General features: G+C 52.1%; 1 protein-coding gene and 1 long non-coding RNA gene across 2 annotated transcripts in view; both read right to left on the bottom strand.

Moving 5' to 3' along the window:
* LOC120240569 overlaps window positions 1-4,033 on the bottom strand; it is a 7,526-nt gene extending 3,493 nt beyond the window's left edge. The window contains exon 1 of the long non-coding RNA XR_005530656.1: window positions 4,018-4,033. This is a non-coding gene — a long non-coding RNA (uncharacterized LOC120240569). The remainder of the gene's footprint in view (window positions 1-4,017) is intronic.
* The window catches only part of XG (Xg glycoprotein (Xg blood group)), a 68,767-nt gene that overhangs the window by 33,964 nt on the left and 20,466 nt on the right, over window positions 1-14,337 (bottom strand). Inside the window, exon 13 of the mRNA XM_039245323.1 lies at window positions 13,846-13,908. Coding sequence (XP_039101254.1) covers window positions 13,846-13,908 — 63 coding nt within the window. The remainder of the gene's footprint in view (window positions 1-13,845; window positions 13,909-14,337) is intronic.

The following is a 14,337-nucleotide window of genomic DNA, read 5'->3' on the forward strand; positions in this document are numbered from 1 at the left end:
GCCCTCCCCTCCCCCAACTGCTACACCCAACCACCACTCCCCACCGCTGCACCCGACCTCCCCTCCCCAACCGTTTTCTGAAGGAGAAAATCAGCCCCGGGCGAACTCCGAAAATAAGAAGAGAATAAAAGAGAAAAGAAAACCCAACCAGGATTATCATCTGAAGCCTTGGCACCATTCAGACTATTAGCAGCAGAGTCATACGCCCTTGGGTGTCATTACCGCCCGCGCCTCCATCACGTGTCCCCTCCGCCTCATGTGACCTCCCCGGTCTCTTCCCAACCCCCGTCCCTGGAGCTGCGCCCCTTGGGGACATTTATCTGACTTTTCCTCGCGTAGGTTTTACCGATGTCTCCTGGAGCCGGGTTCATGGGAACCAGGCCTTCGGGGCCACCTGCCCGTGGGCGAGCACTCCGGGGCCTTCAGTCTATAGGACCCGCTCTGGGCATGCAGAAGGCCCCATGGGTAATGCTGTTGGGAAGAAGTCAGCGGGGACACCCAGGGAATACGTCTTACGCCCTCCGGGCAACATCGTAAGGTCCTCCTTTACTCTCTGCACTCGCATTCTTTAAAAATATATGTGTAGGGGCCTGGGTGGCTCAGTCGGTTGAGCATCCGACTTCGGCTCAGGTCACGATCTCACAGTTCATGGGTTTGATCCCTGCATCAGGCTCTGTGCTCACAGCTCAGGGCCTGGAGCTGCTTCGGATTCTGTGTCTCCCTCTCTCACTGACCCTCCCCTACTCACGCTGTCTCTCTCTCTCTCAGAAATAAATAAAACATTTAAAAAAGAAAAAGAAAAAAAAAGACCTTGGAGCCTGCAGAAAATGTACTGAATTGGCATCTCAGACCGTGAAGCGGGAAGATGAAAACATCCCGGATGGGTTATTTTTCTGTGTCAGCGTGGCTGGGCTACGGCGCCCGGATGTCTGGTCAAACACTGGCCTCGATGCCACCGGGAAGGTGTTCTGTCCATGGGATTAATATCTACAATCACAGGCGGGGAAAGCACTTCACCTGCGGGAGTGTGGGTGGGCCTTCTCCGATCAGTTGAAGGCGAGGTTTCCCAGACAAGATGGGATTCGGACTCAACACGGCAAGATGGCAGCTTGGTGAGTTTCTAGCCTTCCCCGTGGATTTTGGGTTTGCCAAACCCGCCATGTTGTGGGGCAATTCCTTAAAATGAGTCTGAATCTATGGATTGAAGACGGTGATGATAGATTGGTAGATAGCTAGAGATGATAGATATGATACACAGATATAATAGAGAAATGGACGGATGGATGGATAAATGATAGGTAGACAAATGATAGAAGGATGGATGGACAGGTAGAGTGTAGAAGGAAAGATACATACATACATGGGGAAGCAGGTACATAGATGGAGAGAGACAGATATATGGTGGATGGAAGGATGGAGAGATAATAGATAATGGATGCAAAGATAATGGACAGATAGCTATCTACTTATCTACATAGATAATGGATAACTGGATGCACAGATTGATAAATAAATAAATGATGGATATAGATGGATGGATGATACATATTGGATAATGTATAGATGTATACACAGATGAATAAATACATAAATGATGGATGGACGGATGGATGGATATATAAGTTGGATGGATGATGGATAGGTGGATGGACAGAGAGGTAGATAGTTTAGATAATTGATTGATGGATGGATAGGGTAGATAGATAGATAGATAGATAGATAGATAGATAGATGATAGAGTTAAAATAGATAGATGATAGATGGATAGATAGAATGGATGGATAGATGATGTACAGATCAGTGAACAGGTAGATAAATAAATGATGGATAGATGGATGGATAGATACATACATACATACATATGTACGTACAATACATACATACATACAATGGATGGATAGATGATGGATAGATAAATGAACAGGTACATAAATAATGATGGATAGGCAGACAGATAGATAAATAACTGATGGATACATAGATAGGAGACGTCTATGCGGACAGACAGTAGACAGATGATATTCAGACAGACAGACAGACAGACGGAGTCTGCTATCATGGGCTTTCTAACACCAGCACCGGCAAGATTGGGGCTGGGGGACCCTCTGGTGCGTGGGGCAGACCCCGGACAGCTTCTGTGGGATCCCCCGTGTGAGGACAGCCACCCCCACGCACCGCTGAGACCACCAAGCATGAGTGCGGAGATTCCCCGCGTCCCCCCGGGTCGAGGCCGCCCCCAGCTGAGAATGGCCGGCGGTCACATGTCTCCCTACAGATGTGACCTGCAGGCTGGCACGCGGGGTGACGGTGCAGCACCCCAGGGGCCACCCCAGAGCAGCCTCCTCCTGTTGCCACGGAACCACGGGGCTCCGCCCCGGGTAAACCAGATGGCCCGGTGCTCAGGGCTCACCCGTCTAGCACTTCTGAACCAGCAGGTGTCCAGCCGCACCCACATACCAAACGAGCATCTCGCAGGGGCGGGCCCTGGCGTCATGCCTTCAACCAGGTCCCTCCCTGGTCCGTCTGCACACCCAACACCGAGAGCCACCACAGCCCTGGATAGCCCGGCCGGGCGACAACACCCAGCCTTCAATGACCCACTTCTGGCTTGGCCTTCACGCCCACAGATTCACCAGGTTCAAGGCCCGTCGGGAGCCACGCAGAAAGAGGCAGAGACCCGACAGCCTCTCGATGGCTTCTGGGGCGTGGCCCGGCGTGGCCTGGCCTCCCTGTCACACACCACGGTTTCCGGAAGCAAAGCCAAAACGTGGAGGCACCTGAATGCAGCCCCAGATACGGTACACGTTCAGAGTGGGTGCATTTTCGCAGGGAACTCGCGAGTGTTTTCCAGACGTTTCCTCTTCCCTCAACAGGGCAGGACACCTCGCCGGCCTGGGCAACCTCATCCCTGCGTCTGCGTCTCCTCTCTCTTTCTCGTCGCTCTGATGCAGCCGCATCACTCTGCCTCGCGCCCCCAGCCTCGTGGGTCGGGGTTGGGGGAACGGGGCAATGGCGGCCCCTGCCTGCCCATCTTTTCTTGTTAATTACTTGTATTTATTTATTTTTCTCACATTCGTTTATTTTTGAAAAACAGAGATACAGAACGTGAGCAGGGGAGGGGCGGAGAGACAGGGAGACACAGAATCTGAAGCGGCTCCAAGCTCCGAGCTGTCAGCACAGAGCCCGACGCGGGGCTCGAACCCTCGAACCGTGAGATCATGACCTGAGCCGAAGTCGGACGCTCCATCGATGGAGCCCACCAGGCTGGGTGCCCGGTGTCTGGCCCCCGTCAAGTCTCCCGTCCGCGAACAAGAACGCAAAATGCCCGAAGACACGGACACCCGACTGCCAGCTCAGCCGACTGGCCGCTCCGAACGGACAGCATTTCCCAGGCTCCCCCCGACCCGGACGTCCCTCCTGGGAACGCGAACATTTACAGGACAGAAAGGGCTGTTTCAATCCCACATCTCGTGCGTTCGGGGCAGCCCCGGCCCAGCCCGGCCCGCTCAGCCACACCCCGATGCCCGGAACAATCTGGAACACGCACACGGGCAGCTTTGGGCGTAAACAATTCACATGATTTTTTCATTTGCGACGAGAAAGGATGGCCTTCCTCCAAACACTGCGGAGTTCGGAGGCAGGCGTTTCCCTCAGTCAGAACCAAGTCCCGGAAAGCCGTCCCCACCCCCCCACGCCGAGTTCTAACTCTGCTTCGTCCCCCCTCACCCCCAAGGCAAACAGGCAGAACGAAGGCTTTCCATCAAGCAACAGACCCTGCACCCCTTCGGGCTGAAATCTTCGGGAAAACAGGCTCTTGGAGACTCCGCCATTCAGAACCCAGGTGGCCGTCAGCCCGGGCGCCCGGCCCTGTGTCCCCTGACACCCTTCCCGTCTCTGTATTCCCGCCTGGCAAGTTCAAGCCACGGACCGCCTAGAAGTCTCCGGAAGACTTGGAAAGCAAGCCGACCTCCTGGCCCGCAGCCGCCCCGCTCTGCCTGGGGGCAAACCGTCCCTCACCTTGGACGCAGGCCACAAAGCCCAGCACGGTGACACACAGCAGCCCCCAGCGCCTCTCCATGGCTGTGCCGGCAGCGAGCAGCCTCCGCAGAGGCCCTGCGGCTGGTGAGACCGGCCTCCCGGACTCCACCCTCAAGTGCTCACTTCCCGTTTCCCGGCTTGGAAGGGACACAGGCGATGTATCAGGCGGAAAGTATGAGGCCGAGTGTGCAATCCCCCGGCCGGCGGCTAATGCGCCCCGTGCTCTGATCTCCAAGCCACGCGGCCCGTGGGACCAGCAAGTGCTTGCTCGCCGAGGACCCGCCCGAGCCAGCCTCCCTGAGTGGCACGCTCGCCTCCCACCTCAGTGTGGCCAGGCACCAATGGGCACCCACAGCTCTGGGTGCCCCTGCTGGGGGGCGGTGCTCCCCGCGGGCGTGGGAGGAGATGCGAGCAGATCAAAGGCCCCAGCCTGGGCGCTCGAGGACGCTCCCCTCCCTCGGATGGAAGCAAACATCCTGCTCGCACATGTGTTCTGAGCCAGGCCCGCGCAAGGTGTCAGGGACCGGGCAACACCTACCAAGAAGAGAGGACGCAGGCAGCGAAGCCCGAGGCCGCAGGGGGACATCACACATGATGGGGACACAGCCTGGGCCCTCTGGGGACCGGGCAGGATCTGAACTCAGTGGGGGGGGGGGGCACCAGGAAAGGTAAGAGGGCAGTAGGCTCCAAGCAACATAGGCGCCCACCTCGGTGGCTGAGTCGGTTGAGCGGCCGACTTCGGCTCACGTCATGATCTCACGGATCGTGGGTTCGAGCCCCGAGATGCGCTCTGTGCTGACAGCTCAGAGCCTGGAGCTGCTTCGGATTCTGTGTCTCCCTCTCTCTCTGCTCCTCCCCTGCTCACACTCGGTCTCTCTTGCTCTCAAAAAATTAAATGTAAAAAAAAAATATTGAGTAAAAAGCTTGTCATCCACAAGAGGACAGGGTGGAGAGTACGCGCAAAGGAAGGGGTGCGGTAGACACTCAGCAGGAATCAGGAAGCCCACGGCCAATGTGGGGACACAACTCTAGAGGTGCTTTCCACACCCCCGAGTCTTACAGACGGAAGGTTTGCGTCCCCTCCACTTCATACGTTGCCACCGTATCTTCCGGTGCGACGGTATTTGCAGATGGCTTGGGAGGGCGGGTGTGGATAATTAGTTTCAGATAAGGTCCTGAGCACGGGGTCCCTGTGATAGGATCTGTGTCCTGAGAAGAACAGATACCCTATGTTCTCACTCAGATGTGGGCCTTGAGAACGTTAACAGAAAGCCATGGGGGAGGGGAAGGACGAGAAAAGTTACAGAGAGGGATGCAGGTGAACTATAACTTGAGTCTTAAATCCTGAGAACAAAGTGAGGGTGGATGGAGGTGGGGGAGAGGAGAAGGGGGTGATGGGCATGGAGGGGACCACTTGTTGCGATGAGCACTGGGTGTTATGTGGAAACCAACGCGACAATAAATTATATAAAAAAACAAGAAAGCAAATATACTTCTTTCAAAATGTTCATTCAATAATTGACATATAATAGGAACTGTCCATAAATATGCATTATTTCAACAAAACTAAATGTGACTACATATATATATTTAAATTTATTCTTTTTCTTTACTTCTTTTAATCTTTATTTTTGAGACAGAGAGAGAGAGCACATGTGAGCAGGGGAGGGTCAGAGAGAGAGAGAGACACAGAATCCGAAGCAGCTCCAGGTTTTGGGCTGTGAGCACAGACACGGGCTCAGACCCACGAACCGTGAGATCATGACCTGAGCCGAAGTCGGACGCTTAAGCGACTGAGTCACCCAGACGCCCCTGTATTTATTTTTTGAGAGGGAGACAGAGCGAGTAGGGGAGGGGCAGAGACGGGGAACCCAAGTTGCTTAACTGACTGAACCACCCAGGCGCCCCTATTTACATTTATTCTTAAGACTTTCTCATTTAACACTTAATATTGTTCTTTAGGACACAATGAAATAAAACATAACATATATGTTTTAGCTTAAAGAAAAAAAAAACGAAAACAAAGCAGGTGACGGCTGAACCCAGAGCTCTGTTTCTTCACCACCTAAGGACGCAGGGAGCATGCGCTGTCTACACACCCAGGAGAAGCCCCAGGAGCAGCAGCCTGTCTGTGTCTGGATCTGACTTAAAAGCAGCTCTAGGGGCAGGGAGCTGGGAGTTACCGAGGCCACGGTGAGGTGGGGTAAGGAGACAGATGCTGGGATCAGCCAGAGCCGGTCGTTACCGCCGGGAAGCACTCTGCAGCCGCTAAGTGCTCAACCCCGGCCCAGACCCGCGATGCCATGCAAGATGGGTGCCCGGGGCCGGCCATTCACACTCTGTCTGCCTTTGCACAATTTTCCCCTTTCCTTACTGCTTTACTTCCTTCCCCACAAACGGCAAAAAACGGAGGGACGCACATGACTGCACCGGGACTCGTTTTATGGAAACAGCACATTCTTTACGGCTTCTGTTTGGAGTCTGTCTGGAGAAGAAAAGACAACCTGGTGGCCAGTGAGGGTTCCCGTGTTTTTATTTATGTATTTATTTTTCAGAAAAAGAGAGACCTGAGCTGATGTCAGACACCTAACCGATCGCAGGGAACACGCACGCAGGGACAGGCAGACACACACCTGATGAGGCAGAAGCCACCTTCGTGTTCTCTGCGCCCGGAACACCGAGAATCCGTGTCCAAGGAGCCTCTTCAGGAAGAAAAGCATCCATTCACTGGAGACAGAGGGGAAAAAAAAAAAAAAAGCAGAAATGATACAGACAACATTCTGGTCGCCTCCGGCAACCAAACAGGAGAGGGGTCACCAGAGCCAAGAAAGCAGAGAACACGAAAATATCACAGGGACATTAAAAAAAATCCTTGAAAAACCCTTGAGTTGATAAGAACCAAAAAAAGGGAAATGGGGACTCTCTGCAAAAATAGAAAGAAGAAGATTCTGGGTCCACATTTGAGGAGACAGACTGAGACAGCGCAAGCAGAGGAGGGGCAGAGAGAGAGGGAGTCACAGAATCGGAAGCATCTCCAGGCTCTGAGCTGTCAGCACAGAGCCCGACGCGGGGCCTGAACCCACAAACCATGAGATCATGACCTGAGCCAAAGTCAGACATTTAACAGACTGAGCCTCTCATAAGCCCCATAATCCGTCTTATTCCAAGTGACATCACCCCAAACACGTCTTCGGGGCGGGGGGTGGGGTGAAGGAAGGTCAGCGGCTCCTCAAATACCTGCGTGTCCCTCAGGACGGAGCAGAGGCTGCCTCAGACACAACGCACACCCAATGGACACACAACCAACCCAGGACGGGGTTGACTCGACACTTCATGATTTTTAGACTTTTTCCAGAGCCGTTTCATCAATGTAGGCGGGAAATAGAGAGACAAGAACACAGCAACCCACGGGGAGACTTTTATTTCAGAAAACATTTATTTTATTTCTTTTACATTTACTGCAAGCGATAACAAGTACTTAAGGCAGTTACAGAAAAAAGAAAAAAATGGGTCGTTATTAGGGCTGCAATTCCGTCCAGGTGTCTGTGAAGGTGTGAGTCTGTCTGTCTACACACACACACACACACACACACACACACACACACACACACAGTTTTCAAGACTCAAACTCCTACCGAAACTCACAGGTACAGAAAGCAGATGAATCACAGATGTGAAACATCCCATCAAGATCGTCCGCTGTAAATCCTTTTTCTATTTGGAGAGATTCTTCTAGCACTTTCTGCATTCAAGGCCTCTTTGGAGACCTGCCTCCCGGTCCATAACCTTGAGCACAACACAGGCATCGACTTAGGACTCTCCTGGGCCCCCTTCTGAGTTCCGGACTTCAACACGTGCTGACATTTAGTGCAAACTCCAGAAGTCGTATCAGCGTTCACATCATCTTATTAAACTCTATCAATAGGCCCAGATCCTTCCTTTTCCTCATCTTCCCCTAAAACATCGCTAAAATAGAAGCAAATACCTACTATGCTTTTTAGATGCTTGAAGACTTAACGATTTTCTACTGCAGTAAAAAGGAGGAAAAAAGTATCAACCCAGAAGCAGGAAGCCATCGCCTCAGACACAACTGCCCACAGACTACGGCATGAAAAAAAAATGTGAGAAGAGACTGAACAGGCACAAATCACAATTACTGGCCCCTGTTTTCCCTCCAAAATACTGGAATCATAAGGTTTCACAGGAAACAAGGAAAAAGTCCGCACATGTTGCCCGTGGCTTCTTCACATCAGGAAGGATGCACACAGCAAGGACAAACCCCGGCCCTACTGTGCACGGGTAAGGGTTACATGGTCACAGCCAGTGATGAGCAGCGGGAATCTCGAATTATTGTTCCAGCTGGAAGGGAGGGTGCTAGCTCCCCGAGGAGGACTCTGCATGGACCAAGTTTCTTCCCGGAACATGCTGGAAACCCCAGAAGGAGACAGCACCCCCCCACCCACAGACCCCCACTGTACTTTGGGACAATGTGCACGTCCGGCACCATGAGGTAGTTCTGGGGAACCCACCGCAGCCTCGAAATCTGGCCCAGAGCGTGATCAAGCCACAGATGAGAGAGTCTTCCTGGGACCCAAGGCTAAGAAGGTGACGGAGCTGTCACACGAGGGACGCACGGGGACCTCGTGACACCCAGCCGCTCTCAAGGCGACCGCGGGACCCCAGGCCGTCACACCTGCACCGGTTCTGAAAGGGAAGATCGGGAACAGAGTCAGAGCCGGGAACGACAAAACGTTCTCAATAAGAAATAAAAACAGAATTGTAGAAAAGGATCATACACTTGGACATGTTAATACCAGACAGAAATTTTTAAAAGGAGGGTAAATGGTGTTGTGAGCACCTGTTAACTGAGGCTGCAGGTGTTACTGTTTTTTGTTTTTCAATTGGGTAATACCTTCCTTGGGCCCTCATGGCAATGTTGAGCGACCCCCGGCCTGGGAGGAGATAAATTTCTATCCAGGTCAGCACCAGAACGGACCCTGGGACCACTTCTGGAAGCCCTTCATGTAGCCCTGCCTCATTCAGCACTGCCTGGTCTTGCTTTTAGGTTTTCAGCACTTTGTGATTGCTAAGGAGTTTACCAACGTTGTCCATCAATGTTTCTTTTCACTTACATTTTTTTTAAAGAATCGGCCAGTTTGCCATGTCGTGTGCACGCTTGCCTGTCTGAGGGACTGAGGGACTTGAGGTCCCTCGAGTGAACGGAACGTCACTGAAGCTCGGTCCTCTGTGGACCTGGTGACGTGATCAGTGAACACTAAGTAACGGAACAAGTAAATGGGCATTTATGTGAGTCCAAAAGCTCAGGGAAGAGCTTCTAGGCAGGATAAACCAGGAAGGGGGCTCAGGCGCTTGACCTCTGACTTTGCAAGTCATGATCTCAGGGTCCGTGGGTTCGAGCCCAGCGTCTGGCTCTGTGCTGACACCTCAGAGCCTGCTGCTGCTTCAATTCTGTGTCTCCCCCTCTCCTGCCCCTCACTCTGTTTCTCAAAAATAAATCAACATTAAAAAAACTTTTTTTAAATCCACCTGCTCCAAACTCTCAAGTGGGGTGATGCTCAGGCTCGGGTTCCCCCTAGGTATTCAGGGGGAGCCCGGGGACGGCGATGCCTGCTGCACTCCCACCCGCCTGGATTTGGTCAGTACCCGGCATCCGCCGCCAGAGGGAAGCCCGGGGCTGTTTGGGGATTTTGGAAGCCCGTCCTGCAAGCTGGTTTTCACAGCCTCTGTAGGGACAGGAAGGAGGGGCGGGTGGACCCTCCCTGCAAACCCCAGACCCCTGTGGACACGGGGTCCCTGGGGCCAACCTGCAGATGCCCTGGGTGTTACCCTCGGAGCTCCTGTTTTTGCAACAGAGCCCCGTGTGTGTCCCCGGGGACAGGTCCTCAGGGACATTCAGTGACCGGCACCCACCACCTCTGCTCCCCGTGCACCTGCACCAGCTGGCGTGGGATTCTCCAAACCCGGGACCCTGACCCCAGTGGAACCAGAAAACCGCAGCTCGCCCTTCCTCCCCTACCCCCGGCCACTCGCATTTCCCTGAGGTCTGCACACCGCCCCCAAATATAACAGGGATGCTCACAAGTTCAAGGTCGTGTGCAGGTTCCTCTGGAGCCCCCTGGGTCCCTCAAAAAGTCACAAGGCCACTCGCATTTCCCTGGGGTCTGCACACCGCCCCCAAATGTAACAGGGACGCTCACAAGTTCAAGGTCGTGTGCAGGTTCCTCTGAAGCCCCCGGGGTCCCTCAAAAAGTCACAAGGCCACTCGCATTTCCCTAGGGTCTGCACACCGCCCCCAAATGTAACAGGGAGGCTCACAAGGTCAAGGTCGTGTGTAGGTTCCTCCGAAGCCCCTTTGGGTCCCTCAAAAAGTCACTAGTGAACCCCTTCCTCAGGCCAGGGCGCCAGCCCAGATGTGGCCAGAAACATCCAGTCACGTGCCCGGCGCAGGAAGGAATGTTCCAGAGCGAGACACTTGCCGTTGGTGCAGTAGCAACTGCCGCCCCTCCTCCACTGGAAATAACCAGCCACGCCCAGCACAGTCAGGACCAACACGGACACCACGGGAGACACGATTGTCACTATCATGTTACCTGCAGGGAGAGAGATCACTGGAGTCAGCGACCCTGCCCGCCCGCCCGCCCTCCACTCTGCACAAGGAAGTAAGTGCATCAACAGAGCAGCTCCGAATGAGGAGCTAAAAGAAAGGGCTCTGCTCCCACCCGCCAGGGTCACGACCAATTCGGATACCCCGGGAGACACGATTGTCGCTATCGTGTTACCTGCAGGGCGACAGAGCACCAGGGTGAGTAACCCCACCGGCCCGCCCGCCCTCGACTCCGCACAAGGAAGTGCATCAACAGAGCAGATACGAATGAGGAGCTAGAGGAAAGGGTTCTGCGTCCACCCCACGACGCGAGATGACCCACGTCTGCCCCGTGCAGGGCGTTCAAGGCACCATATTGCCAGTAAGGGGCCCTTGATATCTTTTTCGTCTATTTGTTGAATTTGATGGATTTGCACCGTTTTTTGAAAAATAATGTACACTCATGAAAAAAATTCAAGGCGCCTGGGTCAGGTCATGATCTCACGGTTTGTGGGTTCGAGCCCCACGTCGGGCTCTGTGCTGACACCTCAGAGCCTGTAGCTGCTTCATATTATGTGTCTCCCTCCCTCTCTGATTCTCCCCACCTCATGCTCTCTCTTTCTCTCAAAAATAAATAAAAAATTTTCTTCCTTCAGATTCTCTCACTCTCTCTCTCTCCCCTCTCGCTTTCTGCTCTGACATGCTCTGTCTCTCTCTCTCTCTCTCAAAATTTAAAATAAATAAAATGTTTAAAAAATTAAAAACATTTTTAAGTAAATTTCAGGAAGAACAAGTTGGAGAATCATACACTTGAGGTTGCACAGAAATTTTTAAAAGGAAGGAAAAACAGTGATGTGAGCACCCTTTATATGAGGTCGTGGGTGTTACTCTTGCTTTTCGAGTGGGTAACGGCTTCCTTGGACCCTCTTTCCTGAGCCTCTTGATGTAAAAATCTCAAACGTAGAACTTAAAGAAAAACCTCATCTGGTGCACACACACACGCTCACACACACACACACACACACACACACACACACCCATCCATCCATCCTTCACCCATTCATCCATCCATTCACCAACCCTTCCATCCATCTATCCATCCATCCATCCATCCATCCATCATACTCCCACCCACCCAACCATCCACCCATCCATCATCCATCCTTCTACCCACCCACCCATCCATCCATCCATCCATCCATCATCCACCCATTCATCCATCTATTCACTCATCCATCCATCCATCCATCCATCCAACCACTATCCAACCAATTATCTACTCACCCATATTTCATCCAACACGCACTCATCCAACCATCCATCCATCCATCCATACACCCACCCATCCCTCACTCCCTCCATGGACATTAGTCTATCACCAACTCTTTGCTATTGGTGAATCGTGCTGCTGGTCTATACCTACGAGTGGTATTGCCCTCTGGGTGTAGGAGCGCCTGGATGGCTCAGTCAGTCCAACTTTGACCCAGGTCATGATCTCAGGGTTCATGGGTTTGAGCCCCGTGTTCACCTCTGTGCTGACAGCTCAGAGCCTGGAGCCAGTTTCCGATTCTGTGTCTCCGTCTCTTTCCTCTCCTTACCCACTCTTGCTCTATCTCTCAAAAATTAATAAAAAACATTTTACTCTTTCAGATTCTTGGTCTCCCTCTCTCTGCGCTTCTCACCTGCTCATGTACTCTCTCTCTCTCAAAAATAAATATTAAAAAATATTTTAAAAAAGAAATTCTAGAAGGAATAAGTTGGAGGAAAGGGTCTTGAGCTTGGAGTGTTAACAGTGGACAGAAATTTTTAAAAGGAAAGGTAAATGGTGTTGAGAGCACCTGTAAACTGAGGCTGCAGGTGTTACTGTTTTTTAATTTTCAGTTGGGTAATACCTTCCTTGGGCCCTCATCCCAATGTTGAGCGACCCCCAGCCTGAGAGGAGATAAATTTCTATCCAGCTCAGCACCAGAACGGGACTCTGGGACCACTTCTGGAAGCCCTTCCCTTAGCCTTGCTTCATTCAGCACTGCCTGGTCTTGCTTTTATGTTTTCACCACTTTGTGATTGCTAAGGAGTTTAACAATGTTCTCCATCAATGTTTCCTTTCACTTAAATTTTCAACAGAATTCTACAGGAAGCTCGTCTCCCAAGCGATTGAAACCCCACAGACAAAAAGGATAAATGACATACAATACACAGCATACAAGGTGGGCTTTTTAGGGGGTACATCATTTGGAACCGTGCAAACATACGAAAACGGAACTTATCCTCGACCTAATTAAAAATGCATCACAATAACGTTCAGTATCCACCAAGAAGACCCTATTTTGCAACCGTCATAGCAACAGAGAATGAAATGCATGATGCAGTTCATCTTTCCACCCCCCGTGCTTGAGAGTGCGAGTCGGTTTCCTGCAGAGTGAGACCCGTTCCGCATTTCAAAGGCAGCTGAGGAAACCCACAGGCAAGACAAAGCAGGCTCTGTCCAGGCAGCCTGCAGAGGACCCTGAGGGAGCCCGCTACTTACCTCCAGTGTTGTGGGGCATTCCCGACTGGAGTGGGTAGTGGGACCTCTGATTGGGTAAGAGACCTGCGGGGAAAACGGCAGTACACGTTTATCAGAGAAAAGTAGCCACTGTCAGCAGCAGCCTGTGACACAGGAGCATCAACACGGCAGTAGATGCTCCAGGTGCCTCACACCTGCGGCCCATGTGTCATAGAAGGTCACAGACCAGTGGAACCTCCCTGAGCCTCTCGATGTAAAAATCTCAAGACTAGAAACTAAAGAAAAATCCCACATAAACACATGCACACACTCACACATACACACACACACACACAAAACCACCCGTTCATCCACCTTTACCCATTCATCCATCCATCCACCCACCCATCCATACATCCATTCATCATCCCATCATCACGCATTCAACCATCCATCCACCCATTCATCCAAACATCCATCCATCCATCATCCATCCATCCACCCACCCACCCATCCATCCACCCATCCATCATCCATCCTTCTACACACCCACCCATCCATCCCTCCATTCAATTCCAACCTTTCATCCATCCATCCATCCACTCTCTAACCATGTATGCATCCATCCACCCATCCATTCACCCATCCTCCCACAGGCAAGACAAAGCAGGCTCTGTCCAGGCAGCGTGCAGAGGATCTGAGGGAGCACACCACTTACCTCCAGTGTTGTGGGGCATTCCCGGCTGGGGTGGGTAGGGGGGCCTCTGATTGGGTAAGAGACCTGCGGGGAAAACGACAGCACATGTTTAGCAGAGAAAAGTAGCCACTGTCAGCAGCAGCCTGTGACACAGGAGCATCAACACGGCAGTAGATGCCCCAGGTGCCTCACACCTGCGGCCCATGTGTCCTAGATTGTCACAGACCAGTGGAACCTTCCTGAGCCTCTCGATGTAAAAATTTCAAAACTAGAACCTAAAGAAAAACACCACATTGGCACATGTACACTCACACACACACACACACACATCCAACCAACCATCTATCCATCCTTTACCCATTCATCCATCCAGCCACCCATTCATCCAAACATCCATACATCCATCCATCATCCATCCATCTACCCACCCACCTATCCATCCATCCATCATCCACCCACCCACCCAACCATCCACCCATCCATCATCCATCCTTCTACACACCCACCCATCCA

Source organism: Hyaena hyaena, unplaced genomic scaffold (assembly GCF_003009895.1).
Source record: "Hyaena hyaena isolate Hyena2069 unplaced genomic scaffold, ASM300989v1 scaffold_259, whole genome shotgun sequence".
Lineage (NCBI taxonomy): Eukaryota > Metazoa > Chordata > Mammalia > Carnivora > Hyaenidae > Hyaena > Hyaena hyaena.